Source organism: Dermacentor albipictus, chromosome 8, assembly GCF_038994185.2.
Source record: "Dermacentor albipictus isolate Rhodes 1998 colony chromosome 8, USDA_Dalb.pri_finalv2, whole genome shotgun sequence".
In the NCBI taxonomy this organism is placed as follows: domain Eukaryota; kingdom Metazoa; phylum Arthropoda; class Arachnida; order Ixodida; family Ixodidae; genus Dermacentor; species Dermacentor albipictus.
In genome coordinates, this window is record NC_091828.1 from 101,453,504 (window position 1) to 101,472,520 (window position 19,017).

A 19,017-nucleotide genomic window follows, 5' to 3' on the forward strand; every position below is an offset into this window, starting at 1 on the left:
CGGCAGAGTCGAGTTGTCGTTGCCGGGAGCCATGAAGGAAGGTTCGACGTACCGTCGACTGTGAAGCTCCGTGACGAGGTACAGGGAACGTCCACCTCCACCAGATATGTTACGTAGGAAGATGCAGATGAGAAGCTATATACAAGTATATTTACAAGCAAATACGCCGCACTTGCCCCAGAGGCAACAGCCTGCGCTAGCCTCTAATCGTCGTCGTAGTCTTCACACTGCTCGCCTCTTCGTGATCGCAAATAGTGTTCCGTATCAATATTAACACTGCGGCGTTGATACCTGCATCCTCAAATGGACGAGGTCAAACCAGTGGTAATGTAATGGCTATGTTGCATGCGCACCACGAAAACTAGCACTTTAAAGGGAAACTCAAGCGCGTTTGTAAAACTGGCGCTACGAGCCACAAGAACTAACAGCATGCAGCCACTGCCGCGAAAGCCCTCCTTGCTCCGCAAACGAACCTTTCCTTTGTCTCATGCACTTCCTAAGACGTAGCAATTATAAACAAACAGCACATGAACCTAACGGATAAATGAACAGTTAGTGATTCCTCACATTTAGCTTGTCAGGTAGCCACGTCAGATGTGGTCGAGACAAAGAAAGAAAGAGCAAACCTGCTGGTAATGCCTACCAGAACTCCTATAACATGTGATCGTGCGGTGGGCGATGGCTAGCCTCTTTCTTGCACCTACCAACAAAAGAAAATGACAGCCATGGTCTAAGCCGAGCGTTGAGGCACCCTAGCCTTGGGAATCACCACAGACATTTCGAATTGGGCACTGCAGTCACCGTAACACGTCATCAGCGGATGTTGCATTTGCACTAGATTTCCGACACACAATGTTCGCCGCGTTTCGGTTTCATGCGGGAAAAAAATACTTGATTTTCGCACGCTGCAGGGCGTTAGGGAGCGACTTTTTCTTTGCTTTAAAAGCTAATACGGCACCCTCGTCCCCGTGGCTACAAACTTGCCATTGGCAATAACTGCAGAAAGTCGCTAATTAAAGATATCGTTATATAATTTTAGGTTATTAACTATACAATTGCATGTTTCTCATAATTTATTGTCCGCTGAACTTGAAAGCTTGCTCCTTAAGAGAATTCCTATTTTTCTTGAAGAACTTACCTTTAGGATTTTTTTAATGTGTTCGCTGAAACACCCTGTATCTGTCGTTCCTTAGTGCACAGTAAAATGGACTGGTTCTCAATGTCCTTTCGCAGAAGCATGGGGGCTTTGACTGCTAATGTCTTCTATGAATCTGTCGCTCCTTAGCACGCAGTAAAATAGACTGTGGTTGCGTAATAGCCACACTTTCATACCTCCGGCGATCAGATCCAGTTCATGATCAAGGGCTACACCTACCAACAGGTGCTTATAGGGAATCGCCTATTTCCAGTTTGTACTGTTGAGAGTAATGAGCCACCTTTGGAACACAGAAGAATGCAGCACATGCTTAGCTGCATTCTCAAAGTTCTTTCTCCCTACTCCCAGGTCACCCCCAAATACTGGGGTGCACAAAAGTATTCAAGTTTCTTGGCCAACAAAAGAGAATTTCCCGCGCTACCATGTAGTACACTGTGATGAACCAGATAAGACCATGAGGGTGATCTCACTGTTTCTCATTTGTAAATGTATGACCAAGGCTATAGGCAGAGGCTACAAGGCTACGAAGTTGGCCAGCAGCAACTTCCTTTTGGAGCTCCACGATAGCAGTATGAAAACACTTGTCGTTGTCGCCTTTTTAGGGTTCGGTGTCCACTCTTCCGCTTGTCACTTCAGCGTGGAATACCAACTAGCCCGGTCTCACACCCTGTTCCAGTATGAAAAGCTACGTAGTCTAGTTTCTTTTGGACAAGTCCGAGTTACAGTCACCCCTCAGCATATCATCAACATCGTACGAGGAGTAATCTCAGGCGATAACATGATGGAGCTCACTGAGGAAGTGATTTTGGAAGGACTGAAAGAACATACGTGGTTAACTTCAAACAAATTAAGACGAGGCGCGACGCAAAATAAATTTAGACAAAACATATTCTTACCTTTGAATCTAGTGTGCAGGGGTGGGACTCCACTTGCACCATTTTGATACAAACAAATTCCTGAGCCAAACTGTGTCAAACACGGAAAGTTCGTTCTCCTTAAAAGAGTACAGCTGTTCACATTCCTCACCCTATGCGACTCCGCTGCCTGCACAGTTTCTCGCAATTTTCGCGCTTCTATTACGACTTTTCAGTGCTTCCGGCAAGCTGTCAGAATGGCCAAAGTGATAGTATTCAGTGTGCATTGGAATACAGTTGAGCGCGCTGAATTGCGCAGTGCGTCCTATAGCCAAAGTGCAGAAGAACGAGAAGTAGGCTGAGGGTATTGAAAATCAACTAGATATTAGGGAGGCGCATGCTGCAGAGAGTCCAGAGGGTGGGCATCTCTTTCGCCAAGGCTGGTATAGCGTAAAACTATTCCAATCTCTGTTAATGCTCATATGGGCGGAGCCTGAGCCATTGTGACCTATCACAAACGCTAATGGCGGATCTGGAATAACAACATATTGGAATAATATTACGGTCTACCAGAAGTTGAACATTAGGTTCTTTGGAATCGTGCTGGTTTATTAAGTAAAAATGCTTTAAAAAACATAGTAGGTTTGCCCGAAAGGCGACACATCGATTGCAATAGCAAATTAGGAGGCAGTTATATGAAGAATAGTAGTTTTATCAGTTGTATAAAATTTTAATCATTAGCGTACTAACTAAATTAAGAAGGTGTGATGCGAGCAAGCAAACATGAACACCTCTCACTCGGTCACCACGCACACTCATTGAAACGCTGGAGTGAGGAAGCGCACTAGCAGCTGTGGGCGAATTGACTTTCATGCTGCCTTGCTTCAACGGAAACTAAGCAGTGAAAATGCAGTGTACACGAAGCTATCAGCAGTCAGCACATGTCTCTGTCCCCACCATAGATTGCCTTCAAAATAGGGTGCGTGTCGCCACACTAGCCGTGTGATACGCAGGAGCCACAGTAGTAGAATGCCTCCCCCCCCCGGGCTTACGAATTTTGGCACGAGCACGCTTCCCCTACACCTTGGTGGCCCCACAGTTTTGGTTGGCTGGCTAGAAGTGTGCTTAGTGCGTGTATCATTGCGCATGTCATGTTGTATGAAAGCTGTGGCCAATGCATGCATCACTGGACTGTGCAGTCAGTGGGCAGGAGGTGGCGTAATCTGATGAGTGTATAAAATAAGCTATAATCTCAAATTTAATGGTGCTGAGCAGTCCTTCAAGTTATGAATTCCTCGCGAGGAAGCATTGAAACACTTGGTGCATTTTGATGTGGCCTTACTGAAGCGCAGTTAGAGCACAAGAGCTTGCGCAGACAAGGAATGCATGGAAAAAAATTCGCCAAGGGGACTGTAATGCTTTCGTATTCCCACAGATAAGCGGTCTTGAGTGGCTTTGCCAAATTTTTTAATCTCCCAGAGGTATTGCTTATATTTTTTCTGGGTGACACTGAAAGGAGCTCTGGGTTTTGCGTGCTGGCGGATTATACGCAGAAAAATAAAGCATGTGCTAGCTGGCTCTTTACAATCTCAACTTACAAAGATGTTAGCAAAGTTACACATGTGATTAAGAAGAAACCCATTAATGAAGTCTTATTAAAAAGGTGTGTTGTTGAGCCATAAGTTTTGCAAATGCCAAATATGGCCTTTAAACCTCGAGTGCTTGTTGGAGATAGGAGAGCAAGCTGGGTTATCACTTTTTGATGCTGTCCTCTAAGGATCGTAGAAATCTGTGAATGTCTTCAAACACTCCAGCTTCTCTCACTTAATACTTCTTTACCTTTCTGAAAAATAATTTATATGTGTGTACTTCATAAACAGTCCTGAAGCATTCAGATACACAAATATTGTGTATATAAATAAGGACCACTAGGTTTCATTTGTTCCACCACTCCTAAAGCACCCTCAAGACCTCCCAAATTAAAAAAAGAAAGAAAGCTCATCATTAGCTTTGGTATCTGTGTTCTCTCTTTTGCTTGTCGTAATACTACTTTTGTTTCATTTGTACAGCATCCGGGCCTTCTATTTCTCCATCAACAGCCAACAGTGAAAATTCACAGCAGGGACGCCTCCAACAAGACCATTTCTGTGACAATGAGGCTGGTAAACTGTTTCGTCTGGAAGCACATGGGAGGGTCTCTACTGGCGAGCGTCTGTTTAAGTGCGATTTGTGCTGTAAGAGCTTCTCAAAAAGAGGCCTCCTGAAAAGCCACATGCGCATCCACATGGGTGAGAAGCCATTTCAGTGCCCTTCATGCCCTCGGAGCTTCGCACAAAAGGGCAACCTGAAAGTCCACCTGCGCAAGCACACAGGCGAGAAGCCATTTCAATGCCCTGTATGCCTTCGGACCTTCTCATATAAGTCCAGCATGAAAGACCACCTACGCACCCACACAGGCGAGAAGCCATTTCAATGCCCTTCATGCCCTCAAAGCTTCTCACATAAGTCCAGCATGAAAAACCACTTGCGCACCCACACTGGTGAGAAGCCATTTCAGTGCCCTTCATGCCCTTGGAGTTTCTCTCAAAGGAGCGAAGTGAAAATCCACATACGCACCCACACTGGTGAGCAGCCATTTCAGTGCACTTCATGCCCTCGGAGCTTCTCAAAAAAGAGTCACATGAAAGTCCACCTACGTACCCACACAGGCGAGAAGCCATTTCAATGCCCTTCATGCCCTCGGAGCTTCGCACAAAAGCCTAACCTGAAAGTCCACCTGCGCACGCACACAGGCGAGAAGCCATTTCAGTGCCCTTCATGCCTTCACAGCTTCTCGCGAAAGACCGAAGTGAAAAGCCACATGCGCATCCACACTGGTGAGAAGCCATTTCAGTGCACTTCATGCCCTCGGAGATTCGCAGATAGGCATGACATGAAAGTCCACCTACGCACCCACACGGGCGAGAAGCCATTTCAATGCACTTCATGCCCTCGGAGCTTCACGCGAAGCGGCGAAGTGAAAATCCACATGCGCACCCACACTGGTGAGAAGCCATTTCAATGTCCTTCATGCCCTCAAAGTTTCTCACATAAGTGCAGCATGACATCACACCTGCGCATTCACACAGGCGAGAAGCCATTTCAATGCCCTTCATGCCCTCTGAGCTTCGCGCTTAAGCCCTACTTGAAAAAGCACTTGCGCACCCACACACGTTAGAAGCCATGGCAGTGTCCTGCCATGGAGCTTCTCGTATAAGTCCAGCATGAAAGACTGCCTGCAAAACCACACAAAGGAGAAGCCATTTCAGTGCCCTCTGTGTCTTCAGAGGTTCTCGCAAAAGCCTGACCTGAAAGACCACCTGCACACCCACACAGGAGAGAAGCCATTTGAGTATCCTTCATGCCCTCAAAGCTTCTCGCATAAGTCCAGCATGAAGGAACTCCCATGCAGGCGAGAAGCCATTTCATTGCCCTTCATGTTCTCGGTGCTTCTCATGCAAGTCCAAAATGAAGGAACAACTGCACACCCATGCAGGCGATGAGCCATTTCGTTGCCCTTCATACACTATGAAATTCTCGCTGAAGAGTGCCGTGAAGCAACAAATGAGCATTCATATAGGTGACTGACCTTACTGTTCTGCCATCTGCTCCAGTTCCTTTGCACTTGCTGATTACTTGAGCAGACATAAGAGGACACAGCACAAGAGGCGTTGAACTTAGGAATCTATAGATATGGAGAATGCTACAGGGTGTTCTGCTGCATCATATAGGACAAGTGTCCCTATGTGCTCTTAAAAAGGCCCTACAATGGTTTCTTTGTGTCACCATATTCGCTCTAGATCTATTGTCAGCATGTCATAAGACAAAGAGCAAAAGAAATAATTAATATCGACCCACACAAACACGTCGCTCTTAAAGAATTGCAAGATTTACAAAGAAAACAAGTTTAGCTCAACCTCCACTTTGCCATGACTTCATGTTATGACATGGACAAGTAGCAGCAGTGCGTTGGCAAAAGTCGGCACACCACAGTTGTGAAGTCTGCTCAGCCTATTCATGGCGTACCCATGGCCTCTATGATCTAGTGACTGAACGCAGATGGCATACATTTCACAACAGACTAGACAGATGCCATTGTAACCACGCCACCACCTGAACACAAGCAGCACCTTCGTTCTTTACTCTGCCTCTGCCATTCCTGCCTCTAGTGTACGTGCTGGCCCATCCCTTGTACAGACCGTATTGTGTGACAACCGGATGTGGGCATTGACAAGTACCCACCAAAGATCCTTTGATGGCATCAACGCTGTGCCAGTGTCAACAGAGGTCCAACAGAGCAGCATAGTGACACATCTGGCCACCAAAGAAGGAAATGTTTATTGACAGAAAATGTGACTTTCACTTGAGTGAAACACGGGAAGGCATCCTGAAAATACCCGAGATCTGGTCATCAGCTGGTCACGAACAAATTCACCACAGAAGGCCATACACAGAAATTTGAGCGCATGGAGAAAACAAAGCTAAACTTACGCATGCTCTTCTGACAAATATAAAAACGGATCGGTACAAGTTTATACCTACAGTGATCTTACTGCTATATCTATCCTCCTTGCTACATCTGGCTGGTACTATCAGTGCAAGTAAATCACCCACAGTGTGATAAAACTCCCCAAGAACTTTTTGATAAATGTGGTGTGCTCAGTGCAAGCCATTGCTGAAAATTGCACATTGGGTTTGTCTTATCACTTTAATTATTTGGTCGGCAAATGCACCTTTTAGAAAATCTCTTGAACACCACTGCACACTAAGACAAAAAATGTGCGACAAAAAGGCTTACATGAACAATGTTCTTGTCCAATTTTTTCTCTCTACCATGTCACAGTGAAATCAAGCAAATGTTTTGTTACATCGCTGGTTTTGTAAAGCGAGATTTGTCTGTATTTGCATTGTTGCTATCTAGCAGCTGTAGAATGTGCGATATCTTTATTGGCTGTACATTTGTGAATTTTTCCTACATCTGTGCGACTAATTCTTTTAGTATTGTTTTTTTTTTTTGCAAACGAACTTTTTCTGTTAGGCTCATATATTTGTTGCCTCTAGATTCTCCTTTGTGTGATGTTGGCTCATCTGATATTGTTCTATTTGTGCTTTTTTTCACAAATAAGTACTTATTTAAAGAGTTTACTTGGCATCAGAGCACAAATAAATGCCTGTGTTTTTTGAGTGTTCATTGTCTGTTCTTGTTAATTTAGTACTGTCGTGACAGCATGTAATGCAGTGATTTTAGCATTTTATTGTATTCACACTTCTCTGCTCAGACTCGTAATGCTATGCGTCACATAGTTTTAGAAAATATGTCCTCCCACTGGTTTGCCAAGGTAAGGCTGCTGCCCAGTTGCAAGTATAAATCGCTCTTATGTATAGGGCACACTTGAGCGAAAGGTAGACAGAAATTACTGTGCCACTGAGAATGTACTTGAGGTTTCAACAAAGCAGCAAAAACCTCCTTGGACTGAAGCAAGAGAATTGTGTTTCGAGTCTAGGTGTGCGCAGCTTGCAGTTGCTCATGGATGCTATTTAAGATATTTCACATATTTCAGCTAGTTCTTGGTTTCAGGCAAAAAAAAAATATAATAATGTATTCTGCATCATTTCCACCATTACATGCTCAAACCCAGCATACCACAGGTCTGTTTTCTGATATGCGATTTCTTCATGGAAAACTACCCTTCTAAAAAAAATATTAACAGCAGCTTAACCCCAACCTCTCTTCAGAAAAGCCATCACACTGGTCTTTGAACACTAATTACACAGACTCCTTGCAATGTGATGTTATGCACGTCGGCACCTTTCAAATTAGAGGAAAATTTAATAATGGCAGTATGACGTACACAACAAAAGAAAAGGATAAAACATCACACATGCTGACATCAGTGTTCTTCATTTCAGTATGGATGTTTTTAGTAGTGAATATGTCCTCATTATACCTAGTGTATCACAAAAGCAGAAGGCAAAGGTATTTGCATTCTAAACTGATAAATGTGCTGTAGTATGTTTCACCGCAATACACTGTGTTTTCCAGAGATAAGCTAAAGGCGGCAAGGGTGAACCTGTCACCTAGGGTCTCGGCTAACTACGGAGGACGTGTGCTATAGCGAGGCATCCTCTGTATTGCGGTAATGCATATTGATAGTGACAAGAGCTAAACTGGCATGTATTGCTTTAACCAACAGAACTTGTCAAAACATCATCACACACACATACCCCCTTTTTTCGCTATATGTATACATACAATTCCTTCCCATGACGGATGTACCAGTTCAAGTTCTCAACTTGTCAATAAACGTCATAGGAATCGCTGTAACAAACACAATTGCACGAAGGGATTGTTTAATTTTATTTTTTATTGTAACACTGAGAACTACACAGAGCCTTATTTGGTATATGTGAGAGAAGTATCGGCCTGTTGCACATGTGGATATCACAAGCTTAATCCAATGTGCAATACACAGACAAAGCAGCTGCTACAACATTAACTGCATTGAGGGCCACACAATACATATGTATTGAAAGTGCAAAATGCAGAGGGAAGCTTCAAAATACGCTCTGTAGCATTGCAAGGTATAACATATATTGTATGTGTACACTAAATGTTCAAAAAGGTAATGCACCGATGTCTCATTTGCCTTCAAGTTTATTATCAAGTTCAAGTTTACTGATGTTTATTATGAACATATGCACAACAGGAATCTGATGACACACCCGCAGTCGAGGTGGCTGTTCGAGGTGTGCTGGCTTCCTCAATGTAAGAAAAAGAAAGAAATTGGGTGAATATCGACACCAGTGCCACTGCTTCTTGCCTCTGACATGCACGTGCCTCTGCGGCATCATTGTTGGGGGAGTCTGCACAGATGAGCTGGCGTGGCGAGGCGTAGGTGTCATCTGAGAGAAAGAGTATCGTTTACATGGAGAAGTGGCTGTTGACATTGCCTGTCACTTTCCCTCAAAAGTTTCTTTGGTGGCTAGGGCGACACACCTGCAGTCAAGGTGGCTGTTCTAGGTGTGCTGGCGTCCTAAATGTAAAAAAAAAAGAACGAAATTAGATTAATGTCAATACCGGTGCTATTGCTTTCTGCCTCTTACCTGCATTTGCCTCCACGGCCTCTTGGCTTGCGGAGTCTGCATGAAGGAGCTGCTGTGGCTAGGCGTAGGCATTGTCTAAGCAGAAAGAAGAGGTAATTCAAATGGGGAATTATGGAAATAAATGCAGTTCTTATGTCTGCTTCTTGCACTCTTCCTGCCTAAAAGTTTTGTAACACGGGTGTCCAGAATACACCAGCGCTTTGACTGCTTTTGCTTTTTACCTGTAGGTGTTGCTGCGAGATCCTTAGTATGGCTGTGTGCAGCATTGTAACACTGGGTGGAAGCATTTGAAGTGGTAGCCAAGAATATAAAGAATCATCCTTGTCTGCATGAATGCTTTCAATTTCTAAATGCAGGGGTAACTATCGCTATTGGTGCAAGGCCCTGCACATCTATGGGGCAAGTGCCATAGCTCGAAACTGAATTTTTCCTTTAGTGTTTCACAAGGCGTCTGAGATGTCCACGTTAGATGTGATCCGTTTCTTTTTATGTATTCCAGTGTGGAGAGAGCATCAATAAATTGTTTGTTTTTAAATTTTTTCGTGTCTCTTTTTGTTTGTTTCTGAATTTATCAAGCAGCAGTCTCATGATGCTAAAGTGACTTATGTAATGACAGTCATCAGCTTTTGTTTTGCAGAAAAATTAATTTTCTGACCCATTGTTTGCCATCCCATCGCTCGCATAATTTTGCAGAGTATTCTACCTATATGGACTTGCTTGACGTCCACTAAAGAGTCTTGCATTTTCAAATACCATTCTTTCCTTAAAATCATTCAGCACTTCTAATAATTTTTCTACCTTGGGCTTCTGATACTATCTATTCACCATTCTTGTTTGTTATTTCTGACTAGAAACGTCTTCTTTAATGTAGAGCCTAAATTTTGCCTTTGGAGCACACAAAAGGGCTTGCCATTGCATATCTGCATAACAGGGGAACATGTTTCATTAAAAATGTGCAATATCCAATAGAAGAGTGATGAATCCAGCTTTCAGTGTGATTTGACTGAATGAGCCATAAAAGTGTAACTAATCTCACTTGGTAAATCAAAGCACATATTAGTGTAATGTACAACATATGTTACACTAACGTGGTGGGTTCTCTTGCTTATACAGCAAAATAATCGGTGCGCGAGAAAAAAAGTTATTTTTGCATACCCCTTGTACACACTGATTTAAGGAAAATGAGCTGTCCACATGATCTACCTGTTTTACCTGCGGGTACACTCAACAAAAATGTGTCCCAGCTAGGGTATTTTATATTATGTCAGTATTGCATATATGTGCCTGGTGTCTAAAATAATTGAATTTTGAAAATGCTCGCAAGGATCTGATGTGCATATCTGCAGTTAATCGATACATATGTGAAAGACTCAGCATCAAGTGCCAGTGAACAGTGCCACAAGCCCGGAGTCGATCATGCAAATAGATTCTCTGCGTGACCAGAAATAATATGCGCCATGAAATGGCAGGCAAAGAAGTGTTGAAAATATTGCACAGTTAATAAAACGCTTACGTTCATGCACTCGATTTTGTCCGTATTAGGCACTCTCCTCTTAATTGATTGCTTCGTGGCACAGAAATACTCAGCATCAGGCGGTTTTTCTGCTGTGGCCTTTGTAGAAGCATAATTGGGCACAGTTGTTCGAAGTGCAACAATTAAACAGATTCTATAACTTGCTTGTCGAATTCGCCAGTACGATTCCGGTGCGCTGGTCCGCCTGCCCAGCAATTTCCTACTGTAGGGAAACCTGCAAATAAAAACACCGTTTCGCATTAAAAAAAATGCTCTACTGTGACGCTTCTCAAGCGATTTTGATGCATGACAGAAGCTGTCTACTCGCGTTAGATGTTGACGCGCGATCGCATGTGAAACTGTGCGAAACTACTACGCATCTCAAGAAACAGATCCGAAACCGAAATTCGCGTCACCCTTTATTGCATTAATAAAGGGAAAATCAGACATCCACCCATTCCTAGCGATTGCTACAAAGTAAACCCATACGAGTTCCTCGAAAGAAAAGCCTCAGAGTTGAAGAAAAATTTGTCCTGGTCGGTCCGGGACACGAACCCGGAACCACCGCCTTTCCGGGGCAGTCGCTCTACCATCTAAGCTAACCAGGCTTTTTTTTTTTCTTTATTGCCGGTCTTCGACGTACACATACGGCATAAACAGATACACTTCATAATGGTGAAAGCAATGACCGTCTTGGGCCCTTGCGAATAGTTAAAAACACTTGATTGCCGCTAGGTCATCCAATATATGCATCCATTCGGGTGTTTCTGCTCTTGTTTTATAAGCTTCACGCAGATATAGCACGCTTTCAATGAAATGCTCTCTCGCAGGATGAATAACAAGCCTCTCATGACGCTCATCCATTCTTGTTTACCGCAGGCTATGTAAACATTTTGCCATAAACATGTCACATGGCATATCTGCGTTCTCAGTTGGCATGAAGCGGATGCCGTACGGTGTTATCGGTAATTCCTTTTTCAACGTTCTTTGTAGGATGTCCCACAAGAACATTGCATCTGAACAATCAAGAAAGATATGCTCAATCGTCTCTGGTTGCTTGCATCTTGAGCAGTTTACAGACCACGGCACAAAGATTCCCCTTTCTCTTAGCCATGGCTTCACTGGAAGCGTTCCACTGTGTAAATGTAAGAAAAATGTTTTTGCGGATGACCGTATCGGCATCCGCTTCACTCGCTTGAGCACATTTATTCCTCTGGTTTCAACGCGGTACATAGAACGATAGACAGGCACAGGCAATAATACATCTTTGTACCTGAGCTAACAAGGCGGCTAGCAGATGGCAGGGCGAAGTCGAATTGCACGAATGCGTACACGGACTTAGCAAGCGCTTTCCGTAAACTTAACGCATCACCTTCATAAAGCCATGAGGTATGTATTCTTAAATGACAAAGCATAAGGTTCCATGTACTTGTTTTCAGCGATTTCAATAGTAACTGCGCTTGACAAGTAGCAACAGGGCGGCGCCCTAGCGGGAACGTAGCGGTTCCCACTTTTTCGGGCCAGCTTTTCCTCTAGAGTTGGTTATACTGACTCTATGAGTTCGCCAGTCAACAGAATGCCAATCCGAAGCCTGTACTTCCCATCATTCTCATCACGACCGTGATTCTATGATGGTTGAACGATCGCAGCGCCACATTTTCCTCATATGAAGCTCTATGGCTGAACCATAGCCTCCTTTATTTGGCTGAACCATAGAGTTTTCTTGTAGGAAACTCTATGGGCTAAACTTTTATCTATCAACGGTTTAGCTTCTATTTCTTTTCTTTCAAAATTCAAAATGCTCTAGCTTTACCGCTGCAAGCACATGCTTATTCTTCGTTACTGTTGTTGTTGTAGCTGGCTGCACTGTCCGACCAGACCATAGGACCATACTACACTGTCCGACCAGACCATAGGACCAGACCATAGTCAGACCATAGGTGTTCTGTGGTACCACCACCACAGAACACCTATCCCACCACCATTGTGGAAGGTACAGTTTCCTTTCTCCAATGTGCTAACGCAACGCATCTGTAAGAAAGGTGAGAGTAAAGCAGTATGGAGGTGCTTTGGGTGAGAGTACTTCTACGAGTTTTGTACGATGGTATTGTACGATTACCTGTTCATTTGCTGACACTTGTCAGAAAGATTGCGAATTCGTGCTGTATAAGACGGTCTCAAAATGCGAGCTAGCGCGCAACAGTTGCCGCCGTGTCGCATAAGTCGCAGATCCACCTATTCGTGCCTTCAATAAGCACTGCTGCAGTTCCTTTGCGCTGTCCTTAGTTGAGACAATAGAGTGTCACTGTTAGCAATGTGCAACACGCGTGTGTTAAGTAGCGATGTAGAAAAAGGTGGCACCTCCTACGTGCCAACACATACCAGTGGCGTAGCCAGAAGTTTGGTTCGGGGGGGGCTACGCCACTGACTCCATATATATATATATATATATATATATATATATATATATATATATATATATATATATATATATATATATATATATATGGGGCCAGTGGCGTAGTCGAGGAAGCTTTAGCTCGGGTGCTCCTATTTAAATACATGTAGAAGGGGAATTCGTTTTTCCCTGCAACCACTTCACTAAATTTGAGGAGGTTTGTTGCATTTAAAAGAAAACGTTTAATTCTAGTGACTACTGGTTTTGAATTTTTCATTTAGGTGGTCAATTGTTTATTAAAAATTGGCCAAATCAAAAATTTTCAGAAAACGAAACTATCAAGTTTAAAACTCCGTGACTCAACAATGAAAAATGATATCACAATTCTGTGAATTGCATCTAATACTAAATCTACAGCGGACAAAATGGATATGTTACACATGAATCTAAAAAAAAAAATTTAGTATTGTGGAAATACGGCTTATGCAGAGCCCTTCTACACCACGTAACCAATTCACGTAGGATACAAATTGCCATAGCAAACTTGTCCGCTTTGACTGTTATAATAGATGCCGTTTACAGAACCACAATGTCTGTTCTTCATGCATAGCTATTAGGTTGTAAAAGTCGTGCTTCTATTTTTTCAAACTTTCCAATTTTTCAAAATATTTTAAACAAAATTCAGGCCCTAAATCGAAGTTGTGTTTCCAACAGAACTAGGATTTAGCTTTCTCTCTCAAATGCAATGAATTTCAACAAAAGCGATTAGAAGGATTATCTAAGAAAAGCGTTTCTGCGTTTTACAAGTATTTGAATAGGCCGCGTCGGACTGGGCCCGAGCTAAAGCTTCCTCTTAAACAATTTGTCAAGGGGTCAAATCCATGAATAGTAACTGCATTGTCAATGCCAAAGATGCTGCAAACGAATTCTTGAACGCTACGCACAGTCAAAACAATAAAATATATATTTTTTCATAAAAGAATATACTCGTATGTGCCAAACATTTTGCCCAAAATAACTGATATCAGTGCTTCCATATTTTTGTCTATTTAAGTAAAGAAAATATCACACGAACTTTAGAACTATATCAGTTCGAAACCAGGAAAGCAATGCATGCCACTGATATCAAAAATTAAAAAGCAATGAACTGAACAAGTTGAGGACAAATATGTTAACGCAACTTTGTCATTCAAGAGCAATACTTACATTCTTGTATATATGCAATGGCCAGTGAAAAATCTCAATGACGCTGTAATTTGTTTTAATGTATTACGCAGGAGCAGCTGGCCGGTCGTGTATCGTGAGTAATTGCACCGAGATCATAGTCGCAACAGAGGGAACGTATAAAAAGCAGGAATTCTGCAAGATATACGAGGGCAAGTCAAATGAATGTGAGCCAACAACGGGGTAATTTATTTAAAAGTAGTCTTCATGAGAATTTAGACATTTGTCCCATTGACTAACGAGTCGCGTGATTCCCGTCTTATAAAACTCCTTGGGTTGCTGCTTCAAAAAGTATGTATCTGGTTCCCTTGCGCTGTTTTTTCGGTTGCCCCAAAATGGAGAAGTCGCAAGGTGACAGGTCTGAGCTGTATGGCGGATGCTGCAGCATTTCCCACTTGAACTTCGCCAGTTTTGTATTAACCACATAAGCGACGTGGGGACAGGCATTGTTGTGGAACAAGATGACCCAATTCATCAATTTTCCACGTTGTTCGTTCTTGATTGCGACATACTGCCGTTCTGGCGTTTCACAATATCGGAAACAATTGATAGCCCCTCAAGATTTAGCAAATTCTATCAGTAATGGACCCTGACGACCGAAAAAAAGTCAACAACACCTTTCCAGCGGAAATGATGGCCTTTGCGTTCTTTGGGCATGGTGAATTCGAATGTTTCCACTGTAAGCTTTGCCGTCGTGTTTAAGGCTCGTAGTAGTGGCACCAAGGTTCGTCCCCGATCACAAATGCAAACAAGAAGTCGTCATCCTCATTGTGATATCCGATCAGATGAGTCAAGGCAGCGCGAAACTTCTCCGTCTTCTCGCTATGGATCAAAATCATGGGGATCCATTGCGCACCAAAGAGCCGATAACCGAGAAGCTCATGAATTATGGCGTGAACCAAACCGTGACTGATGTTCAGACGGTCTGCCAGTTCATCGATGCTTATCCTCCGTTCTTGTTTCATCAGTTCATCAACCTTTGAAATTGTGTGGGGGGTGATTGCACGATGGTTTTGGCCCGGTCTTGGAATGTCTTTACAACGTCCTTTAAACCGTTTGCTCCAACTCTTCACAGTGGTCAATGAAATGCCGTGTTCAACGTAAACGGCAGCCATACGGCGATTAATTTCTGTTTTGGAAACACCTTTAGCTGTCAAAAACTTCGCGACACCGAGCTGTTCAACTTTTGAAGAGTACATTATGTGACGCAACCATATTCAACCCATTGTATGAGAGCATTAAAGAACAGTTATCTTCACACCTGCGTGTCACTTTTGTAAATGAGACATGCCGTTCTCCTACGCGCATGCCTCGCAGCATGAACCGTATGAACCGAACCATTATATTGCGGTTAGGGTAGGCTCACTTTCATTTGACTCGCCTTCGTACATTAAAATGCAGATACAATGGGGTATACAAATGCGAAAATATGGCTTGATAAAGGACAAAAAAGTGCCACTGGAAACAAAGTTCACGGCATGTATACACAAAACCTCGCAACAAGATATTTAAGTATACGTATAAGTCTCCAATGAGTCTATGTATGTAAGAAAAAGTAACTGTATGTAATGTGTCAAACAAGGCAAATTAACATGTTGCACAATCATAGATTCACAGAATCCTAGATTCCGCCCCCATTCCATCCACTCCCCCCGATGGATTGCGCGCGACGGAAGGCGGCGCGCTTGCTCCCCGCTTTTCTCCTTTGCGCGCATAAGACTGGGCCACCATCGTCGGCTCACCCATTCCACCTCCCCTCCTACGCTTTCACTCGCACATACAGAATGCAGCGCGTGGTGACGATGTTATCACCCTTGGACTTTATACGAAACATGAGGGCAACGGCCACGGCAGGAATGCGCCTGGAGTGTCCATATAATTGATTTCGCAATAATATAATAAACGTATCCGGAAACTGAAGCGTCCCGTCGCCCGTTACTTTCCGCAAAAGAAGTATCAAAATCGAACTTTCACCATGCGACAATTCGCTGTGCCGCAACAATGTATTTTTTTCTGTGGGGCGGAGGCACGTCCGAAATGAAAAAAAAGAACGCATAGGAAACTATGTTGGCCAGAATCGAATGCCTACATCGGGCACTAATTAGGCTGCGGAATTAATACCGAAGAAAACATGAGACGATTGGCCCACTGAGAACCATACGCATACTGCTCAGTATCCTACACCGGCGAAACAAGACTTTCCGGAAAGGTTCCGCTCAAGGAACGCGGTGCAATCCTTCGAGTGCCCACAGTGATGGCGGTGAGCGACCATTGTTTTTTTTTTCTCGTCTGCTAGCCAGAAAGCGTCCAAAACTCTGTCAGGTGAAAATCCACTCGGCCTGAGCAAACCGAACGCCCACCGAAGTGCACCGCGCGGTGGTCGGAGCCATACAAGAAAAACATATGCGCTCTGGCTCGCTCTGGCAGCCCGCGGGTAGGGTAGCGAGAACAAAAAAAAATTGAAGGGGCTCAATGTGTCCTCGGCGAATAAAAGTCAAAGTAGAAAAAATAAATAAGAACGTAGTTACTTTGGCTGGCTTTAGTGTCTTGACATGGATGTTCTGGCGTAGGTTAAAAAAAACGTTGATATTTTTTTATGTGACATGACGGCACAAATGAACCACCCCAACGCATCGTCTCATTGGACCTCGCTGCGTGCTTTGTAAACTCGTCTGCTAGTGTGTTGATTTGGCTTGTCTCGTTGTATGTTCCCATGTAAGACTTTAGAAAAGTCAGTGGACCTTTGGCGTCAAATGTTTATAACAACATTAAACCCACAAAGTTCCACAATTGAAAATTTAAAGCCCAACTTTGGAAATGTCAATGCACGTTTCACGTCAAGAGCTTATGAGATTTATACCCATAAAGTTTCGCAATTGATATCCATGCGCTCCATAGATTCCGTGGCCTCAGTGAGATGCCGCGGCGAGCCCGCTCACCACCAAAGCGCCCTTGAAACTTTGTGCTCGGATGGGACTGCTTGGCGTTATGTGACTGCCGGTGTATGGGCGTTGCCACGAAATCCAGCCCGAGTTCGCAATCTTCGCGGTTAAATGTCTTTTCGAGCGTCAAAAAGACATTCTAGACAAAATTCAGAGTGATTTCCGGCGCCGGGGGTCGCTTTGGTCGGCGGTGCATGGACAGCACGAAAAAATGTCGGGGGGGGCTGAAGCCCCATAAGCCCCCCCCCTGGCTACGCCCCTGACACATACATATGCGCTGATAGTGCTGCAAATGCTGTTTCGTGTGGCTCTTTCTTATCCACCTTTATTCTAACGTTCTCTGTGCTGTAACAGGACTGCAGTAACTCCAATTATGTTTTGCAGGCCTCACAAACGCGGTGAGCCTAGCTGAAAGTATCGCTGCCAAAATGGTATGCCACTCCCCTACAGAGGCCATCGGTCAGGTTGAGGTTGGCACGCAGTGCTGCTCGCCTGTGGCTGACAAGTCTGTTGGGTGCACCTTGAGGGCAGGCAGCGAGTCGAGGAGCGTGCAGACCACGGAGACTGTGGATCAGTCAAGCGCCACCACAGGTGGGCAGTGACCGGCACTTCTCTTGCATTTGCTTGTTTGAGTGAGTTTGTGGTAAATAGCCAAGTTTGCCTACTTGGTACGAGTTGCTCAAGTGTGTATGACATTATGTTGTAGCGGGTGACAGAGTGACGGAGACGATCCAAGAGCACGTACCGCACTGTTTTATTTCAGCGACAGCGATCTAGATATATAGGCTGCTTGCCTATGACGTAACATAAAAAGAACGAATCATGTTTGACACAGCACTTCATATCACATTATGCTGCCGAGGACCTAGTAGTTGGTTTGTGATTCTTGTCTGCATTCTGATTGGGGGCAAAACGCAAAAATACTGCTCTATTGAGCACACTGAAGCACCTTAGGTGGTAGAGCTTAATCCAGAGCCCTTTTGCCTGGTGTTGCTGTAGCCCTTACGATGATGTTAAACCGTGTGAGTCTCTTAGTTATGCCTAAGCCGGTGTATTAGTGTAAAACGGGAATATATACCAATGCAGAATGTAAGTTGACCCCTGTGTTTGTGGTAAATTAAATTCAAACAAAATTCTTTGATGCAGTTAACTACATAGTTTGTTTTATCAATATGCTCATTCACTGAGAGAGGTGAGAACCACACTGGAACTGTCGGGATTCTCGTTCTGAGACAGCTTTAAGTCACAACATTCCCGCAGCACATTACCAAGCAATACTAGGCATGCGCAACACTGCCATCAGGCAATGAGCAGCAAGTATTGGGCATCTGAGGTGCACGCCAGCTATCACTTCAGCCGACGTGTAGGTCTTTTCTGGTGACTGCTGGGCATAGTCGTTTTGATCCTCTGCATTCGATGGCAGCTTCAGTTTTTTTTAACAGTGTTTTCAGACTCCAGTGGTCTATGTGGCCTCTTCTGTACCACAAGTTTATCTCAGAGGACATTTGTTGTTTTGCAGTACTCTTGTTACAAGGTGCTAAAAACCTCATCCACGTTTGCCGATGTGAAAGGTGAAGCTTTTTCACTTTGAGAAGCGAGACACTAGTGAGGAAACTGAAATGCCTTTGCAATGAATTCAATCTGCGTTCATCAGTAGAACTCATGCACAGTGCTCACAGAGAAATCCTGCCACAGTGTCTTCACATTCACTGTCAACAGGGTAACCGTTGAGCATCAAAGTTTCCAGTTAAAATCGACATTTACACTGTTTCTAATTGTGTTCACAG

The 19,017-nt window shown here is 43.8% G+C and overlaps 2 protein-coding genes and 1 long non-coding RNA gene across 9 annotated transcripts in view; 2 read left to right on the plus strand and 1 right to left on the minus strand.

Moving 5' to 3' along the window:
• LOC139048914 (gastrula zinc finger protein XlCGF57.1-like) overlaps nucleotides 1-19,017 on the plus strand; it is a 74,905-nt gene that overhangs the window by 46,502 nt on the left and 9,386 nt on the right. Inside the window, exon 3 of one of the 2 annotated variants that reach the window (XM_070523861.1) lies at nucleotides 4,080-7,240. The exons of the other annotated variant lie outside the window; for it this stretch is intronic. Coding sequence (XP_070379962.1) covers nucleotides 4,080-5,227 — 1,148 coding nt within the window. The 3' untranslated portion in view covers nucleotides 5,228-7,240. Of the gene's footprint in view, nucleotides 1-4,079; nucleotides 7,241-19,017 lie in introns of those variants that run through there. 2 annotated transcript variants of the gene reach the window in all.
• LOC139046743 (gastrula zinc finger protein XlCGF57.1-like) overlaps nucleotides 1-19,017 on the plus strand; it is a 65,239-nt gene that overhangs the window by 13,175 nt on the left and 33,047 nt on the right. For 3 of the 4 annotated variants that reach the window (XM_070523859.1, XM_070523858.1, XM_070523856.1), the window contains exon 3: nucleotides 17,615-17,821. In XM_070523859.1, coding sequence (XP_070379960.1) covers nucleotides 17,615-17,821 — 207 coding nt within the window. Of the gene's footprint in view, nucleotides 1-12,723; nucleotides 12,771-17,614; nucleotides 17,822-19,017 lie in introns of those variants that run through there. The other variant, XM_070523860.1, reaches the window with a different exon arrangement.
• The window catches only part of LOC135913747 (uncharacterized), a 41,123-nt gene continuing 29,475 nt past the window's right edge, over nucleotides 7,370-19,017 (minus strand). The window contains exons 1-4 of one of the 3 annotated variants that reach the window (XR_010568104.2): nucleotides 11,940-12,137; nucleotides 10,667-10,901; nucleotides 9,154-9,228; nucleotides 7,370-9,083 (exon numbers count right to left, since the gene is read on the minus strand). This is a non-coding gene — a long non-coding RNA (uncharacterized lncRNA). Of the gene's footprint in view, nucleotides 9,229-10,666; nucleotides 10,902-11,939; nucleotides 12,138-19,017 lie in introns of those variants that run through there. The other 2 variants (XR_010568102.2, XR_010568103.1) reach the window with 2 other exon arrangements.